Source organism: Pipra filicauda, unplaced genomic scaffold (genome assembly GCF_003945595.2).
Source record: "Pipra filicauda isolate LSUMZ 115617 unplaced genomic scaffold, ASM394559v2 scaffold71_size5581439_pilon, whole genome shotgun sequence".
NCBI classification, from domain to species: Eukaryota; Metazoa; Chordata; class Aves; order Passeriformes; family Pipridae; genus Pipra; species Pipra filicauda.
Window position 1 is genome coordinate 5127975 of NW_024104887.1, and position 15319 is coordinate 5143293.

Below are 15319 nucleotides of genomic sequence, written 5' to 3' on the forward strand. Positions count from 1 at the left end.
CTCTCTATGCTCCCCTCGGTCGCCTTGGAGACGGCTGCTGGGCCAACATGGCGTCGTCGGTGCGGGCCGGGCCGCGGCTGCGGCGGGCGGTGCAGGCCGGGGAGCTGGCGGCGCTGCCCGCGGGGCTGCGGGGTGATATGGAGGCGGCGCTGGCGACAGAAGGAGCGCTGGTGCCTTTTAGCCTGCTGCGGAGGGTGCACGCCGCGCTGCGGGAGGCAGGTAGGCCGCACTGCGCCGCGGGAGGCGATGACCGCACCGTGACCGCGCCGTGACCGCGCTTTCCCCCCCCGCACCCCACACAGGGTCCCCACTGCACCTACACGAGCTGCTGGAAGGCTGCGAGATCCACCTGCCCGAAGTGCCGGTGCCGCCGCGGGTAGGTGAGGGCTGGACATGAGTCGCGGGAGGAGGTGGTGGCAGCCCCCGGTTCTTACGGTGAGTCTGTGCTTCCCACAGAACCCCGAGCTGGTGGCCCGGCTGGAGCGGATCAAGGCCAAGCTGGCACACGAGGAGTACCAGCGGATGACCCGCAACATCACCGGCCAGGTGAGGGGCTGCTGCAGTGCCTGCTGTCAGGACTCATCCCTCAAACACGTGGCAACCTGACAGCAAAGGAGATTTGCCCCTTAGAGTGAGTGCAGTGCACAGGGAATGTGACGGGGACTGGAGGAGAGCACGCTGTAAATGCACCAGGAACAACAGATCCGGTGCTGAGGGCAGGTGTGGGACAGGGTTAACAGGGTGGTGAACAGACATTGACTTTTGAGAACTGCTCACCCGTGCCAAAGATCTGAGATTCTGATCTGGGAGACTGAGCACCCAAGGTAAATGTTTGACTGGGAGCATCCCTGCCGCTTACATTTTTGTCATAGTTTTAAAATTATCTTGTCAGGGTAAAAGCTGAAAAAATAGGGTAATATTTAAGCATTCTTCCTTTCCTGAGAGAGCCGATATTTTCTGGCACAGTAGTTGTTTGGACAAGCCAGCATCCCTTCCTGCTGGCATTCCTTGTGATCCCATCCTGTTATGCCTCCACACTGTACCTGACATCCTTGTGTATTCAAGTCCCTGCACATTTCCTCCAGACTTTGGTCTCTGCCAAGCTTGGCAACTCCAGGCTGGATGAGGCTTGGAAAAACCTGATCTAGTGGAAGATGTCCCTGCCCATGGCAGAGGGTTGGAACGAGATGGTCTTTAAGGTCCCTCCCAAGGCAAACCATTCTGTGATCTGTGATCCAGGGTGGTTGTAACAGAGCTAAACAGCCACATTCCTTCCAAACAGTGGAGCAGAGCAGTGTTCCCACACCTGTGTGCTCATCACATCTTCCCTGCCCCTCCCCGGTATCATGGTGTAACCATGCCTGATGTGACAACAGAGCTTGACACCATCTCATTATTGCCAGCTGTGTGAAACAGGTGACAAAGTGAGACACTTTCATGTCTCTAGTAAGAGACAAACCTGCAGCAGAGAACCCACATGCAAAAAAAAGCTTCCACTCAGAGAAGTGGTTTGATTAGAAACAATCCCTTCCGAACAGCCTTGAATCAGACCACAAACAAAATCCCAGAGAAACCTGTGCGCAGTGAAACTGCTGTTCCCCCACAGCCCACCAAAATCTCTCTGAACCTCGGAGTCCTGGGGACAGCACAGGGCATTGGCATTGCTTTTATTCTGCACACACAATAACCATGTTATTATCAACATTAAAATACAACCGATCACAAGTTGTTTTAATCCCTTTTTTCAGGAGATGAAGGGGCCATTGGCTGAATTTGGGAGACAAGGTGAGCGGCTGCCTGTCCTGCTGACACCCAGCAGTGTTTGCTGACAGGACAGTCACAGGAACTGTTCCATGTCCAGCTGTTGACATCAGACCGAATATCTCACCAGAAGGTTTTCACACACTAAAGTGTTCCTTGAATAAAGGAGCCTGGTGGTCATTCTTACCAATATTTCTGGAGGCACCAAGCGTGTGACTCCTGCGGGATTCCTGTATCCCAGCTGGCCAGCTCTGTAGTATGATTACACCTTATCCCCAACCCTACTCCCCAGCCTTACTTAAAACCAACCACTTGCCCCTTCTCTCCCCCAGTGCGCTCCGTGAAGGCCGTTGTCATCACCATATTCAACTTCATTGTCACCGTGGTGGCCGCCTTCGCCTGCACCTACCTGGGCAGCCAGTACGTCTTCGCAGAGACGGCAGCGGTGAGCGAGCACGGCCTCCCTGCAGCACACTGTGCTGCCCAGTCCAGAGTGGCACCACGACCGCACACCCAGGGTCACCCCTCTCTCTTTTATGTCCCCAGCGCGTCCTGTCAGCCGTCATTGTGGCCTCGGTGGTGGGCTTGGCCGAGCTGTACGTGATGGTGCGGACCCTCGAAGGGGACCTTGGGAAACTATGACCATGAACTGCAGCCTTCGTGCTGGAGGCTTTTTGTCCTCCCCAGGAGCCGTTAATTTGGGACAGTTTTGTCTTGTCCCATCTGTTTTTACCTGCTCCTGCTACGGGAAGATGGCTGCACTCCTCAGGCTCGTCCTTTGCTTCCCGCTCCCGAAATGAATTATGGATTGAAAATCCCGCAGCTGCAGAACAGGAGAGGGAATGGCTGTGGACTCTGACCACCCCAGCATGGAGAGGGGCGTCAGCTCCCACCATCCCTGTTTTTCCTGTGGAGTTCCTGTGCTTGTATTCTGGAAATAAATAACATTGTGTGTTTGTAACCTTCTTCCTTCATGTTGGGGGACATCTGCTGGTACGTGGAACACACATCTGAAAGACACCACAGGGAGCTGTGAATCCTTCCTTTCCCTCTGCATTCCGCATCCTGCTCCATCCCATGTCAAAACCCCCCTCTGCCTGCCCTCTGCTCTGTCTGATCCCTCACTTGCTTTTGGAACCGTTATTCTCTCGAGGCTCAGATGGCAGCACCCAACCCAGCTGGTGTTTGGGGACGAGCCCTTTCCCCATCCACACAGATCCGTTCAGGAGGGTGACAGAGTCTGGTGCAGCCACTTTGGGGTCAGCACCCAGCTCAGTGTCCTCACATAGGAGCTGCGTGACCTGAGCCATGGCCCTGTGGCTCTTGGTGCCTCAGGGAGGAGCAGGAGCTGTAGATGGAGCAGCGAGGGGTGCATGGTGCTCCCAACCCTCTGCCAAAGGGTACCCAGCTTCTGGGGGTAGGGAGGGGATGCACCTTAATGCACATCCTGGGGCCTTTTTGAGTGTCACGGAGCGGAGAGCAGAGCCAGCTTAGTGCAGCCATGGTGGGGAGGGGGCACCCAGGCTGTCCCTGCCAGGCCCAGGAGATCTGGACACCTGCCGGGTGGGCACCCTGCCAGGGCCGGACACGGTGATTAATGCTCTGATGGCAGCTAAGCCCCTGTGGAAACACAGTTTAATATCCGATACGGGGAGATCTGCCGGCACCTGCGAACGTGCCTGCGGATTAGGGGCGGCCGTGCCACAATCATCCGTGGATACAGCCCCAGATTAAGGTATTTTTTTCCAAAAGATTAGTCGGTATTAGGGGGCTGATGGGGAGCTGCCCCCGCCACAGCCGCACCGGCATTTAGGATATTGGATGACATCCTCGGGACCTTCGGGGCCGGCAGTAATTCCACACCCTAATGAAATCGTGGCGCTAATCCGTGGGGGCCGCGATGCCATGGGGGTCCCCAGTGCCCAGGGGGTCCCCACCACGGCTACAGCTCGCCCAGGTTGGTGATAGCCGCGCTGTAGATGAGGTCGGAGATGGAGCCCAGTGAGGTGGGGAGGCCCCGAGCGGGGCTGCGGGCTCCCGGCGGCGGCAGGGCAGGGGCCGGGCCCGGGGTGCTGCCGTCGGGGGGTGCCGCTGGGGGACCCCGCTCCCCGGGAGGCGGCAGCGGCGGTAGCGGCGGAGGCTCCGGTTTGGCGCTGCGGATTCTGCGGGCGCGGCGATTCTGGAACCAGACCTGGGACGGGCGAGGGGAACTGTGAGACACGGACAGCGGCCCGACGGGGCAGCTCCCCGAGGAAGAGGGGAGGTCCCGGCCCCGGGAGGGTGGGATGGAGGGGAGGGTCCCGTCCGCGCTCACCTGAATCTTGGCCTCGGGCAGCTGGGTGAGCTCGGCCAGGCGCTCCCGGGTGGCGATGTCTGGGTAGGGCACTGCGGCGAAGGCCCGCTCCAGCTCCGACAGCTGCCCCCGGCTGAACGTGGTCCGCCGCCGCTTCCGCGGCCCCCCCGGGCAGGGGCAGGGGCACGGCCCCGGGCCGCCACCTCCCCCCGCCGCCCGCCCGCCGCCCGGCCCGCCCGCCCCCTCGGGGAAGCGGAGCAGCGGCTGGGGGGCGCGGGAGGTGCCCGGGGCCGCGCTCATCCTGCCCGGCTCCCCCGGCCCCGCCGCCGCCGCCCCGGCTTTTATCCCCCACGAGTCCCCCCCGGCGGGCTGGGACCGCCCCGAGCGGGCGGTGCTGCCCCCCCATCTCTTCCCGACGGCTCCCGGGGCCGGTCCTCGCTCCGCGCCCCCGATGGCAGTGCCCGATAGCCTCGGCTGACTCGGGGGCCGTCCCCCCCTGCACCCCCGGGGACCAGTAATCCCACCACTGCTCGTACTGGTATCCCCCCCGCCACCGTCGGGGCACTGTACGACCCGTGAGGATCCCCGGGCTCGGTGATCCACCTGCCCCCTGCGCCCCCTCCCCGGCTCCCCGCCCGCCCCCCCGCTCGCCCCCCGCTGTGCGGCCGCCGCTCTCCTGCGGGGCTGGCACGGTCAATGTTTAACCGGAGCGGTGGTACCGGTTGTGCGGGGCAGCCCGGGCCGGCTGGCGGTGGCTCCCGCCGGGGCCGGCCGGGAGCTGCGGGCACCCCCAAGTGCGGGGTGCTGGAGGGCGCATGGAGCCGGAGGGGGAGCGGGGCGGGGAGCCCCAGACGGACCGCCGGCCCGGAACGCTCCCACGGGGCCAGGAGAGACCGTAAGTTGTGAGGGAGAGGGAGCGGAGGGAGGCCACTGCGTCTTGGAGCAGCAGGACCTGGGCAGTGACGGCCCGGCTGATGCAGCCGGCGGGGGAGGCATCGCAAATAGTCTGGGGGCATTGGACCGTCCCTCTGCGGAGACATGGGGGAACACTGAGCTCTGTCCCCTGCCAGGGCACGGGGCACAGTGGGCGGGGGGGGCGGCTTGAGCGCAGCATGACTGCGGCTCCCCCTACCCCAGCCCCCGGGGTGCCGGCCAGCAGAACCCCCAGCAGGGAGGCACCCACCACCCCACTGCCTTCTGCTCCCCACAGGAGCCCCGGAGAGGAGCGGGAGGGCCCCGTGGAGGGCAGAGAGACGCGGCTGAGGGTGGTGCTAAGGTACGGAGGGGGACGTGAAGGGCTCGGGGACGCGGCAGGGATCTCCCTGCCTGGGGCAGGGGCACAGCGGAGCTCCCCAGAGTCCACAAGTAGCGACACCTCTGTGTCCTCCCATGCACGCCCCATCGTTAGGGTCCGACCACTGACCTGTAAGGAGACGCGGCGAGGTGACCGGCGGGTTGTGCATAGCCTCGGTGACGGTGCGGTCCACGTAAGTGCTACCTGCCAACCGGGGGGTCGGGGGGTGCTGCGGCACCCTCTGAGCTGCCTCTGTCCCCACGCCCAGGTGAGCGCGGCCAGGCACGATGCCACCTTTGGGTTCAGCGCCGTGTTCGACGCCAGCGCCTCACAGGAGGCTGTGTTCGAAGGCAGCGGGATGAGGCAGCTGGTGGAGCTGGCGATAGATGGGTAAGTCCTGGCCAGCCCCCCGTGGACCCCAAACCTCCATCTGCCCCACGCCGGGCATCGTCGGCGGGTCTGCACTGCCGGGGCTGTGCCGGGAGGTGGCATCCCTGTGCCACGGCCTGGGGCCATGCCTGACTCTCAGCATCTTCCCCAGATTCTCCTGCACCGTCTTTGCCTTCGGGCAGACAGGTTCGGGGAAGACCTACACCCTGATGGGACCCCTCACTCAGGTACACCGCTGTCCCTCCGCACCTCACCTGATCCTGGAGGTGGGATGGGCTCTTCCCACTCGGTCCTGCGCTCTGGGAGCAGGTGGGTGCCCAGTACTGTTGACCACTCACCATTCTGGCATCTCCGCAGAGTGAGACCCAGCCGGCGTCCCCGGCCCTGCTGGGGCTGATGCAGAGGTCCTTCGCCTGCCTCCTGGAGCAGAGCCGGAGCCGTGGCTCAGACCTGGCTCTCAGTGCTTCCTACCTCGAGATCTACAACGAGCAGGTAAGTGCCTGCCTAGCCCCCCATCCGGTCCTGCCGGCACTCTGTGCCCCACTGCCCCTGTGCCTTCCCTCTGCCATACCCGCAGGTCCGGGACCTGCTGAGCCCGGGGCCGCCGTGCGCTCTGCCCCTGCGGTGGAGCAAAACCCGCGGCTTCTACGTGGAGAACCAGCTCAGTGTGGACTTCGAGAGCCTGGAGGCCATTGTGAGCCTGCTCCTGCAAGGTGCTGTGCCACAGGTGCAGGGCTGGGGCATGTTCAGGGGGTTCTAGACCTGGTATGGGGGGATTCAGCCCCCTGCAGACTGTTCCCAGGGCTGGTGGGGCTCCAATGACAGCCAAGAGGAACAGCTTCTCTTCCTGTTGCAGAGCCAAGGCAGGCTCCTGTCTGTCAGGGGGTGGGCAGTGGGTGCCCTACCAGAGTGTGGGGTCTCCTGCCTCCCTGCAGCTCTCAATTCCATCCCTGGCAGGATCCCAGAGGCGACGAACCTCAGCGCATGCCCTCAACAGGCACTCCAGCCGCAGCCATGCTCTTCTGACCATCCACATCCGCAGCCGGGCTGTGAGCATGTGTCCTGCTCTGGGGGAGGGTTTGGGGGGCCCAGGGCTCATTGTGGGGGTACAAACAGCCCCAGGCTGGTGGGGTCATGTCCTCCTCCTCAAGGTCACAATGGTGGGGCTGTGGTGAGCAGCAGGGAGCCCAGTTCCAGATCCAGGGGTTGGGGCACTGCTGTGGGCCACGGGGAAGGGTTGAGGGGCACCAAAGCATTACTCCACCAACGCGGGTCCCCCAGCCCAGCACCTGCCCCAGCAAGCAGGGCACACTCTGCTTCGTGGACCTGGCTGGCAGCGAGCGGGTGAAGGAGACCGGCTCCAGCGGGGAGCTCTCCGTGGAGGCCAACAGCATCAACCGCAGCCTCCTGGCACTGGGTAAGAGTTGTGTGACCCACCAGGGGAGCACAAGCTGCTGGTCCTCGCCAGAGCCCTGTTGCACCCTCTGTGGCTCATCCTTCGGCAGGACATTGCATCTCTCTGTTGGCCAAACCCCGAGGGAAGTGGACACACATCCCATACCGGGACAGCAAGCTCACCCGGCTGCTGGCCCGCTCCCTGGGCGGCTCAGGCATCACCCTGATGGTACATGTGTGGAGGAGGGCTGAACAGGGGGCTTGCCCCATGGGTTGGAGGGCTGGAGGGGGACAGTGACAGCTCACCCGCGTCTCTTCCTTGTCTGCAGGTCGCCTGCATCTCTCCATCCTCACGCTGCCTCTCAGAGACACTGAGTACATTGCACTATGCCAGCCGGGCTGGGAGGGTCACCACCAGACCCCTGGCCAACAGGGTATTACAGACAGGGAACCCTTCTGAGCCCCTCTGCCCTTCTTTTTGGACCCCCCTGAGCCATCCCCTTATGCTCCCAGGTGTCCCGGGAGAAGCTGCTGCAAAACTTGGAGGAAGAAATCCATGCCCTAAAGCTGGAAAACCTCTCCCTGCGCCAGCAGCTGTGCCTGCCCAGGGTGCCAGTGAGGAGCACAGAGGTCCCAGGGAACCCTCCAAAATCTTGCCTGAGCTGGGGAGGCAGGTACGGCCCCGCAGGGCTGCATCACCTCCCTCTTGAAAGGCAGCTCCCTTCGGAGGGAACACCAGCCTGGCCCAGCCTTTATGGTCTCCTGCGGGATTTCGTGGTGGAGAATGAGCACATGAGGTATGGGGGGCATGTGCGGGACCCCTGAACAGGGCATCAAGGGGTCAATGGGACAGCCAGAGCCCCCAGCCGGACAACACTCAGTGCCGGCCAGCTTCTCCCAGGAACTCTGTGGGGCTGGGCAGGGCTCTGAGGCTCTCTGAAGGTTGCCAACGCCCTGCCATGTTCCCTCACTGCTCCCCAGGCAGCCCTGGTTGTCCCCAGACCCCAGTGGTGACATCCCAGATGGCCCTTCCCACAGAGCCACCCGCAGCTCCTGTGACAGCCAGCCCTTGCTCCGGAGTGCCCACGCCCCCCAAATCCCCCCTGGTCACTCCACAAGGCTCCGACAGCCCAACACAACATCTGCCTCCATCCCCCGGCTGCCGGTGAGAGTGGGGGACCCTGGGCTCCATGTGTATCCTGCCCATGGCAAGGGGAGGATGCATAAACCACCCACCTGCTGCTGTCCGCTCTTGCAGAAGCTGCCTCCTGCCTCCGGCCGCTCCAGCTGCCCAGGGTGCCCACAGTGCTGTCCCGGGCCAGCTGATGCCACCGTGTCCCAGGTACAGCCCCAGGGCTCTTTGGAGGGGGGTGGCACAGTGTGGCATAGCAGCCTTGCCCTCTCTGCTCTCCCACAGGTACTGCCAGTGCCCCCCGTGCTGCAGCCAGCTCCCCCCGAGGGAAGTGCTGGTGTTCTGCCCCTCAGACAGGAGGACACAGCTCTGCCTGGCTCCCATCAGCTCCACAGGCACCCCCAGCCACACCAGGGAAAGCGGTGAGAGCCAGGGTCACTGGGCATCAGCAGCAGTTCAGGAAGCCCTTGGGGTTTTGGGGCGGTGGTGAGACAGTGGGTCAGGGTTTGTTCATGTCCTCATGGCAGGAGCCAGGGCAGAAGCAGGAGCTTGTCTCAGCAGCACCCACTCCCTCGGGAGCTCCCAGGCCCAGAGCGCGGTCCCAGCCCTGAGGGAAGGGTCATCCCTTCGGCACCACCATGGCCAGGATTGCCAGAGACCAGAGGTGAGCAAGGCAATGAGGGGAGATCAGGCAGAGCCTCAGATGGGGTCCCTCCGGGATGGGCACCTATCCTCAGCACAGCCACTCACACATGGGGCTATGGACTGATCCCAGGGGCAGTGGAGAGCTAACCCTGATGGCTCTCTGCTGGCAGCTGCCGGCACTGTCCCTCTCCTCCAGTGGGAAGAGGCACTGGACTGGCTGGCAGAGCAGATCTGAGCAGCCACAGTCACACCGTGGATGGGGCCAGCAGCAGGGATCTGGCACGGACTGGGGGACAACCACAGCTCTCGGGGACACAGGGATCTGGGACTACAAGGATCATGCAGACCCGTTGTATGGACATACACACAGGGCTCTCCAGCCTGCACGGCACTCACAGTTTATTTCTGTCTAGCTGGGGCTGTGCTGCCGGCGGCTCCGGGGATCCCACTCAGGTGCTCTCCTCCCCGGGCTGCGGGCAGTCCAGCCAGTACTGGGCAATGGAGCGGGGATAGCGCGGCTGCACCAGGTCCACGCGCTTGGTGCGCAGGTTGACACGGTAGTACTTGTCTGGGAGGAAGGGGAGATGGCTGTCAGGACTGCTCTTGGCTGTGGGGAGCTGCCAGCCCTCACTGCCAGCCCTGGGCACCTTCCCACTGTGTCCCAGTGCTTGGGGATGTCACAGAGAGAAAGGAGCCCTCCCCCTGCCCTGGCAGCCCTGGTGCCACATCATTCCCAGATTCTACCATGCCAGACTCACCTCCTACAAAGAAGTAGACACTCTGGAGCGTCTCGCACTTGGAGCCTGACAGCCCATCGCTTTCGACACCCGCGGAGTCAGAGTCGTTTTGCAGCCAGCCCCACAGTCCCAAATTCAGGGACCGATGGCTGTTGTACCTCTTGCGCTGGCGGCGAGACTTCCTCCTCCGGGGCTGCTGGGAGGCCACGTAGATCCTGCCGGCCATGGCAGCATCCAGCGGGCTGGGCACCCCCCGCCAGTCCCTGCTGATGTGTCGTGGGCCACTCGCCCCAGCTGGAAAAGGAGCAGGGGGTGAGTGAGAGAAGCAGCAGTGTATGGGGTGAGCTGAGCCCAGCTCCATGGAAAACTCCCAGTGCCTGCTCCGAGACCCACAGGAATGCTCCAAAGAATCCCAACCTGGAAGGGATGTGTGATGGGGAAACAGGCCAGACAGAGGCGGGAGCAGCCCCCAACCCCACTCTTGGCTGGGATCAACCCTGTGCTGCTGAGCCTGCTTCTCCTCTTCATTTTTCATTCCCCTTTCCCAGAGCTGGGGCTTCCTGTGGCATCCTCAGTTCCAGTGACAATAAACAGTCCCCAGCAGTGATGCTGTGGTGTGAGGTGGCTGGTGATGGGCTGGGCATAAGGGCTGGGAGTGTGGGATTTGGGATGTTGTGGGAGATGAATCTGTGGCCTGGGGGGTTCATGTGCATGGCCTGGGCAGGACAAGGTGGCTCATCCAGCCTGCCCATGCAGGGTGTTGCTCCCCCCTCCCATGGTGCCTGCACCCCTTGTGTCCTGTCTGTGTGGGTTGTAGTGGCACCCGCCAGCCCTTTCCCCCAGGGCTGCCCCAGCCCTTACTCATCCTGCCGCCAAAGAGGATCTGGAAAACATCCTCCCAGCTGTCCCGGTTCATGAAGGCGTAGTGTTTGAACACGGTGGACGGGGAGGACTTCTCGCAGTCGGCCTGCGTGGGCTGCTGGGCGAAGTCATAGGACCAGTAGTACTTGCCTAGGAGAGGATGTGCAGGGTATTAGTGAGGGACACACCCCCAAGGGAGAGCAGCAGAGGGGTGTCCTGCTGGTGCCAGGCTCTGCCCAGGAGCTGGGGGCTGCACCCCTTACCCTTGAAGAAGTAGACTCGCTCATTGCCGTGGAAGCTGTGTGCAGGGAGAGCGAAGGCTGCGTCGACGTTGTTCGGGATGCCCTCAAAGCCCTCGGAGATGTCACGTGGGTACCCGGGGTCCAGGGCTCCATCATCAAAGCGCCAGTACTGGGTGCCCTGGGGGGTGTGGGACAGAGTGGGGTCAGGGTGCAGCATCCCCCAGGCCCAGGTCTGCCATGGGGAGTGAGTGGATACTGGGGAGCCCCATCATGAGGCTATGGCTGCTTGGGGCCCCTGAAGTGCCACAGGGGCATGGGGATGTCTGGCAACCACTGTGTTTGTGGGTGCATGGAGGGTGCCAGGAGGAGATAGGGTGGGTTGGGGGCTGTGCCAGCCACCCCGGGAGCTCCCCCAGCCCTGCAGCTCAGCTCCAGCCCACCTTGAAGAGGTAAGTCTTGCCCTGGCAGTTGATGCGTGTGAAGGCTGCGTCGATGGGGCCCTCGATGCCCCAGACATCACTGATCAGCTTGGGGTAGCCAGGCCGCACGCTCGTCTTGTCCAGCTCATAGAAGTACTTCCCTGGGGAGAGAAGGGAGATGGGAGCATTAGGAGGGACTCCAGATGTTGCTGTGGGGTGATGGTGCGACAGCATGTCCCATGTGCCTGGGAAAGGTCCCCAAGGTACCTCGGAAAGCATAAAGGGAACCGTTCTTCAGGTCGGTGAAGGCGTCAAAACGTTTCCTGCTGCACAGCTCCTCAGGCTCGTCCACGGGATCCTGCTCCCCGAACCCATCTGTTGTGGGCACCACATCCACAGGCAGCTCTGTCTCCTCAGGGCCTGGATTGCTCTCCGGTGTGGTCTCCACCAGTGATGGGAATGTGGGCAGTTCCGTGGGGTCTGCCTTAGGGGGCTCTTCCGTGCCGAAGTCGACAGTGAGGTTGTAGTCAAGGACGTAGTCATCCTCCGGCAAGGCAAAGACGTCTCCCCGGGTCACTGTGGGGGGGAGCAGTTTGGTCCCAGGAAGCCCTGAGTGTCTCCCACTGGGTCTGGTTGTGGGAGCCGCTCATTTCCAGGCAATACGGATTTACAGAATCATGGAATTGTTAAAGTTGAAAAAAATCTCCAAGATCATCAAGTCCAATTGTTAACTCAACACTGCCAGGTCCAACACTAAACCATGTCCCCAAGTGCCACAACTACTCTTTTTTAACACTTCCAGGGATGGTGGTTCCACCACAGCCCTGGGCAGCCTATTCCAGTGCCTGACCACCCTTTCAGTGAAGACATTTTCCTACTATCCAATCTATCCAATTTGTATGGACCCCACACTGTGGGTGGCAGTGAGCCAGCTCCCAAAAACCCCATGTGCTGCAGCACCCTGACTTCACCCTGTGGACACAGGTGGGTGCAGAGCTGACCCAGCATAGACCCCCTGAGCTACCCCAGTCAGGCACCCACAGCCACCCCATTCCCCCCATACCCCAGCCAGGAGGGAGGTTGCAAGGCTGGTACCTTTGGCCTTGCAGACGGTGGAGTAGTCGCTGCAGCAGCTCTGGTAGTACATGCAGAGGCTGTCGCACTGGCACTTGCGCTGTGCGTCGAAGCCGTCATCGCAGCGGCCCTCGCAGGAGTCTGCAAAAGCCACCCCACAGCACAAGAGTAATGTGGGGTGAGAAATGGGGCCTATGCCTCCCCCCAGCCCAGCCCCAGGGATGAAAGCAAACTTGAGTATATCATGATTAGGGGCACACCACTTCTTCATGGTCAACCCCACCATCAGGGGCTACCTGGCACCTCACCCCACTCCCATCCAGGTCCTGCTGAGGTGGGAGCCCTGCACAAGGTTGTGTCAGGGTCCCAGCTCCACACTGGCAGCCCAACTGTAGGATGGCCAGGGATTTGCCAAGGCACCATCTATACCCACGTGCTGCCCACTTGCTTTCTCCCTGTCCTGCAGTGTAGCCAATGCTGCCAGTGGCCACGGCCACCCTCTGGTCCCTCCTTCCCCTGCCCAGGCTCCTCAGCCCCCTCCATCAGCCCAGGAGCTGCACTTGCTCCATCCCCAAAGCACCTGGCGTGGGGCACCTGGCTGGCTAAGGCTCACCTTCAGCAGCACGGGTGGTGACGAGCAGGGCCAGTGCCAGGGCAGGGAAGAGCAGCCTCATCCTGGGTGTCCGGGAGCGCAGCCCTCCTGTGACTGTGCGGGCTGGAGCGCGGCAGCGACCGGAGCCCCAGCATCCACTGTTTGCTCAGCCTGCCCCCGCAGGAGAAAACAAACAGACCAAGGTCAGAACAGGGGAAAAGGGGCAGAGCTGATCTCCCACTCAGCTTCCCTCGCAGTCTGTACTGAGCCAGGTGCGTTTGTGGGGGACAGGGCTCCCCACACGTGCAGACAGCTCTACCCCAGCCCGTGTGCAGGTTGGGCACTCTTCAGAGAGTGGGGAGGGACAGCAGGCCTGAGCCAGAAACCAGTTTTGAGGTCCTACCACACTTATTTCCTAGCAATTCTCATGGTATTAAAGCTCCCGGATGTTTCCCAGGCTGGTCTTGGCAAGACAAAAATGCACATGAGACAGGATGGGGGAGCAATGCTCAGAGGGCACAGGGAAAACCCCTGAGCTTATATTTACCCAAAATATCACTGCTTTGGAGGACTTACTCTTGGAATTTCAGCTTTCTCAATGTCAAGGCTGGGAACAGACCTGGGGAGCCACAAAGCATGGTGGCTTGGGATGGGGCAGGTGCCACCTTTGTGCATGGGGACCAGAGGCCAGAGGTGAGTGGCCGGGAAAGAGGGAGGGCAGAAGCCCTCTGCACTTTCTCTGCAGAAGGCAAACAAAAGCCTGTGTATTTTGCTCCCGTCATTCCCCTTCCAACCAATCTTTTCGGTTACTGATTAATGTCAACTCAGCTCTTTTGGCAGCTTCTGATAACTCTGGGATGGTTATTTAATCAGGGGCAAGGAGCAAATGTACATGAGGCTGCAGCAATCCTTCCTCTGCTGCCTACGCTGCCGCAGCACTGCTGGGACAGGAGCTCCATGGGGTCCTTCCCAGCCCTGGGGCAGGAGCGGTGAAGCTCTGGGCCTTAAGTGATGTAAGATTTGGGGAGAGAAGAACCTGAGCAGGGTGCCCACTTCTCCAGGGGTCTCTCCTCTGCCAGCTCAGACACAGGCAGTTCCTGGCATCATGTGCTCTCATCCTTGCTAAAAAGAGCTTTATTTGGTTTTGAGACAGGCATTTCCACCTGGGAAGCCCTGGGGAGCCGAGGCCACCCACCAGACATGGGCCATTGGGGTAGGATTTCTCCTGAAGCCCATCATGCCCCTCCTTGTCCCCTGGCCTCAGCTATGGCAGGGCTGGCATTGTCCCCAGCTGCCAGCACCAGCCCAGTGCTGCACTACAGCTTCATCCCATCCCTGTTGAACCAAGCCCAGGGGACAAGAGCCCTGGGAGGGCTCAGGCTTGCGGGAGGCTCTGGGGGAGAAGGGCTGGGCAATGTCTGAGCTGCTTTTGCTGATCGGCTGAGACAAAGCTCCCTCCTGCTGCTCCAGGCTCCCAACCACCAGCCACAGACCCATGAAAGCTCAGAGAGCCCTTCCGTGCCAGGAGGAGATCCCAGGAGAGGGGCTAGTTGGATAACGGGGCCCTGGGGAGCCCCTGTAGCCAAGAGCTGAGCAAACCCAGCAAGGAGAGCTCAGGCGGTGGGGCTGATCCCCCAGTAAAAGACTGGGAACCCCTGCCACCCCAGAGCCCAGGCTGCCGGGGCTAGAAATCCCTCCCAAAAAGCAAAGCAAAGCAAAGCAAAGGAAAACTAGAAGCAAAGCAAAGTTCAGTTTCTCTTGCCTTGTCAGGACAAGCCTGAGGGAATGGTTTGAATTTTGATGCCCCCGGGCAGCAAATCCCTCTGCTGCTCTGCACTGCAATGGCTGTATCGTTACCCCTGATTAATAATAATTTATCAGAAAAATCCTTACTGGTTCTGTGCCGAGCCTCTCCCGCCGTATCGTACTCGGGGTGCCTTGTTTCCAGTCCTTCACTGTGAGCTGATGTCCCCTTCTCTGTCTGTCCCTGCGCAGTGGATTCAGAGAGGATTAAAAGCGACTCTGTCACATCAAAACATCAACATGAATTTAAGTCTCAGGCTGAGCTGGCAACAACCTGGTTTTGGAGCCAAGGATTTAAGCTGCTCCTCCCAGCACAGGCGAGAAATGTCCAAAGCATTTTTGCCCTGAGCACGTCTGGCCTGGAAAAAAGAAAACAAAAGAGGCCCAGGCTTCCTCTGCTCTTTCCTTTATCATGCAAATCCCGAGCCCACCCAGAAGAGCTGTTTTGAATTTCCACCAAGCAAAGGATATTTGCCCCCTGCTGATACCAAATGGATTCAAAACTGTGCCAGGGTGGCCACAGCCTCACTGTGCCCACGGCTGTGCTCACCACGGTGCCTGACCCTTTACCTGCACCCTGTGTCCCCCTTCCTGGTCACAGAGGGTCCCGGAGAGACCTGCTGCAAAAACAGTGTGGGAGTCCCTGCCTGCTGTGGACTGACCACCGTAGCAGCAGCTCAG

At 61.3% G+C, this 15319-nt stretch overlaps 4 protein-coding genes across 6 annotated transcripts; 2 read left to right on the plus strand and 2 right to left on the minus strand.

Annotated features, from left to right (window-relative positions):
• The first annotated feature begins 47 nt into the window (after window positions 1-47).
• Window positions 48-2722, plus strand: TMEM199 (transmembrane protein 199). Its single transcript, XM_027726798.1, has 6 exons — window positions 48-219; window positions 303-376; window positions 457-546; window positions 1749-1785; window positions 2094-2206; window positions 2308-2722. The coding sequence occupies exons 1-6, from the start codon at window positions 48-50 to the stop codon at window positions 2401-2403; spliced, it is 582 nt and encodes a 193-aa protein (XP_027582599.1). The 3' UTR covers window positions 2404-2722.
• Window positions 1642-4354, minus strand: SEBOX (SEBOX homeobox). Its single transcript, XM_027726799.2, has 2 exons — window positions 4076-4354; window positions 1642-3952 (listed from the first exon to the last, which is right to left on the minus strand). Exons 1-2 carry the CDS (start codon window positions 4352-4354, stop codon window positions 3704-3706), a joined length of 528 nt encoding a protein of 175 aa, XP_027582600.1. The 3' UTR covers window positions 1642-3703.
• Window positions 4355-4813: 459 nt separating this feature from the next.
• KIF12 (kinesin family member 12) lies at window positions 4814-9238 on the plus strand. 2 transcript variants are annotated; one of them, XM_039389248.1, is made up of 17 exons: window positions 4814-4949; window positions 5265-5330; window positions 5463-5541; window positions 5617-5738; window positions 5890-5965; window positions 6096-6230; window positions 6316-6451; window positions 6696-6787; window positions 7020-7155; window positions 7244-7362; window positions 7463-7567; window positions 7647-7930; window positions 8115-8298; window positions 8392-8475; window positions 8551-8687; window positions 8769-8929; window positions 9081-9238. In XM_039389248.1, the coding sequence occupies exons 1-17, from the start codon at window positions 4870-4872 to the stop codon at window positions 9143-9145; spliced, it is 2061 nt and encodes a 686-aa protein (XP_039245182.1). In that variant the 5' UTR covers window positions 4814-4869; the 3' UTR covers window positions 9146-9238. The 2 variants fall into 2 exon arrangements, with proteins under 2 accessions (XP_039245182.1, XP_027582529.1); XM_027726728.2 differs by having other exon boundaries at window positions 8793-8929.
• Window positions 9239-9285: 47 nt separating this feature from the next.
• On the minus strand, window positions 9286-14994 carry VTN (vitronectin). Of its 2 annotated transcripts, XM_039389251.1 has the most exons (10): window positions 14913-14994; window positions 14729-14822; window positions 12857-13006; window positions 12265-12384; window positions 11437-11745; window positions 11191-11330; window positions 10772-10928; window positions 10509-10658; window positions 9669-9941; window positions 9286-9478 (listed from the first exon to the last, which is right to left on the minus strand). In XM_039389251.1, the coding sequence occupies exons 3-10, from the start codon at window positions 12915-12917 to the stop codon at window positions 9360-9362; spliced, it is 1329 nt and encodes a 442-aa protein (XP_039245185.1). In that variant the 5' UTR covers window positions 12918-13006; window positions 14729-14822; window positions 14913-14994; the 3' UTR covers window positions 9286-9359. The 2 variants fall into 2 exon arrangements, with proteins under 2 accessions (XP_039245185.1, XP_027582530.1); XM_027726729.2 differs by lacking the exon at window positions 14913-14994 and having other exon boundaries at window positions 14729-14896.
• Window positions 14995-15319: the final 325 nt, after the last annotated feature.

Coding starts and splice junctions, on each gene's coding strand:
- TMEM199 (XM_027726798.1), top strand. CDS start 48: ATGGCGTCGTCGGTGCGGGCCGGGCCGCGGCTGCGGCGGGCGGTGCAG. Junction 547..1,748: donor CCCGCAACATCACCGGCCAG/GTGAGGGGCTGC, acceptor CCCTTTTTTCAG/GAGATGAAGGGGCCATTGGC. Junction 1,786..2,093: donor GGCTGAATTTGGGAGACAAG/GTGAGCGGCTGC, acceptor TCTCTCCCCCAG/TGCGCTCCGTGAAGGCCGTT.
- SEBOX (XM_027726799.2), bottom strand. CDS start 4,354: ATGAGCGCGGCCCCGGGCACCTCCCGCGCCCCCCAGCCGCTGCTCCGC. Junction 3,953..4,075: donor TGCCCGAGGCCAAGATTCAG/GTGAGCGCGGAC, acceptor CGCCCGTCCCAG/GTCTGGTTCCAGAATCGCCG.
- KIF12 (XM_039389248.1), top strand. CDS start 4,870: ATGGAGCCGGAGGGGGAGCGGGGCGGGGAGCCCCAGACGGACCGCCGG. Junction 6,452..6,695: donor TGTGAGCCTGCTCCTGCAAG/GTGCTGTGCCAC, acceptor CATCCCTGGCAG/GATCCCAGAGGCGACGAACC. Junction 8,476..8,550: donor CTGATGCCACCGTGTCCCAG/GTACAGCCCCAG, acceptor GCTCTCCCACAG/GTACTGCCAGTGCCCCCCGT.
- VTN (XM_039389251.1), bottom strand. CDS start 12,917: ATGAGGCTGCTCTTCCCTGCCCTGGCACTGGCCCTGCTCGTCACCACC. Junction 12,385..12,856: donor CACCACCCGTGCTGCTGAAG/GTGAGCCTTAGC, acceptor TGGCTTTTGCAG/ACTCCTGCGAGGGCCGCTGC. Junction 10,929..11,190: donor GCAAGACTTACCTCTTCAAG/GTGGGCTGGAGC, acceptor CACACCCCCCAG/GGCACCCAGTACTGGCGCTT.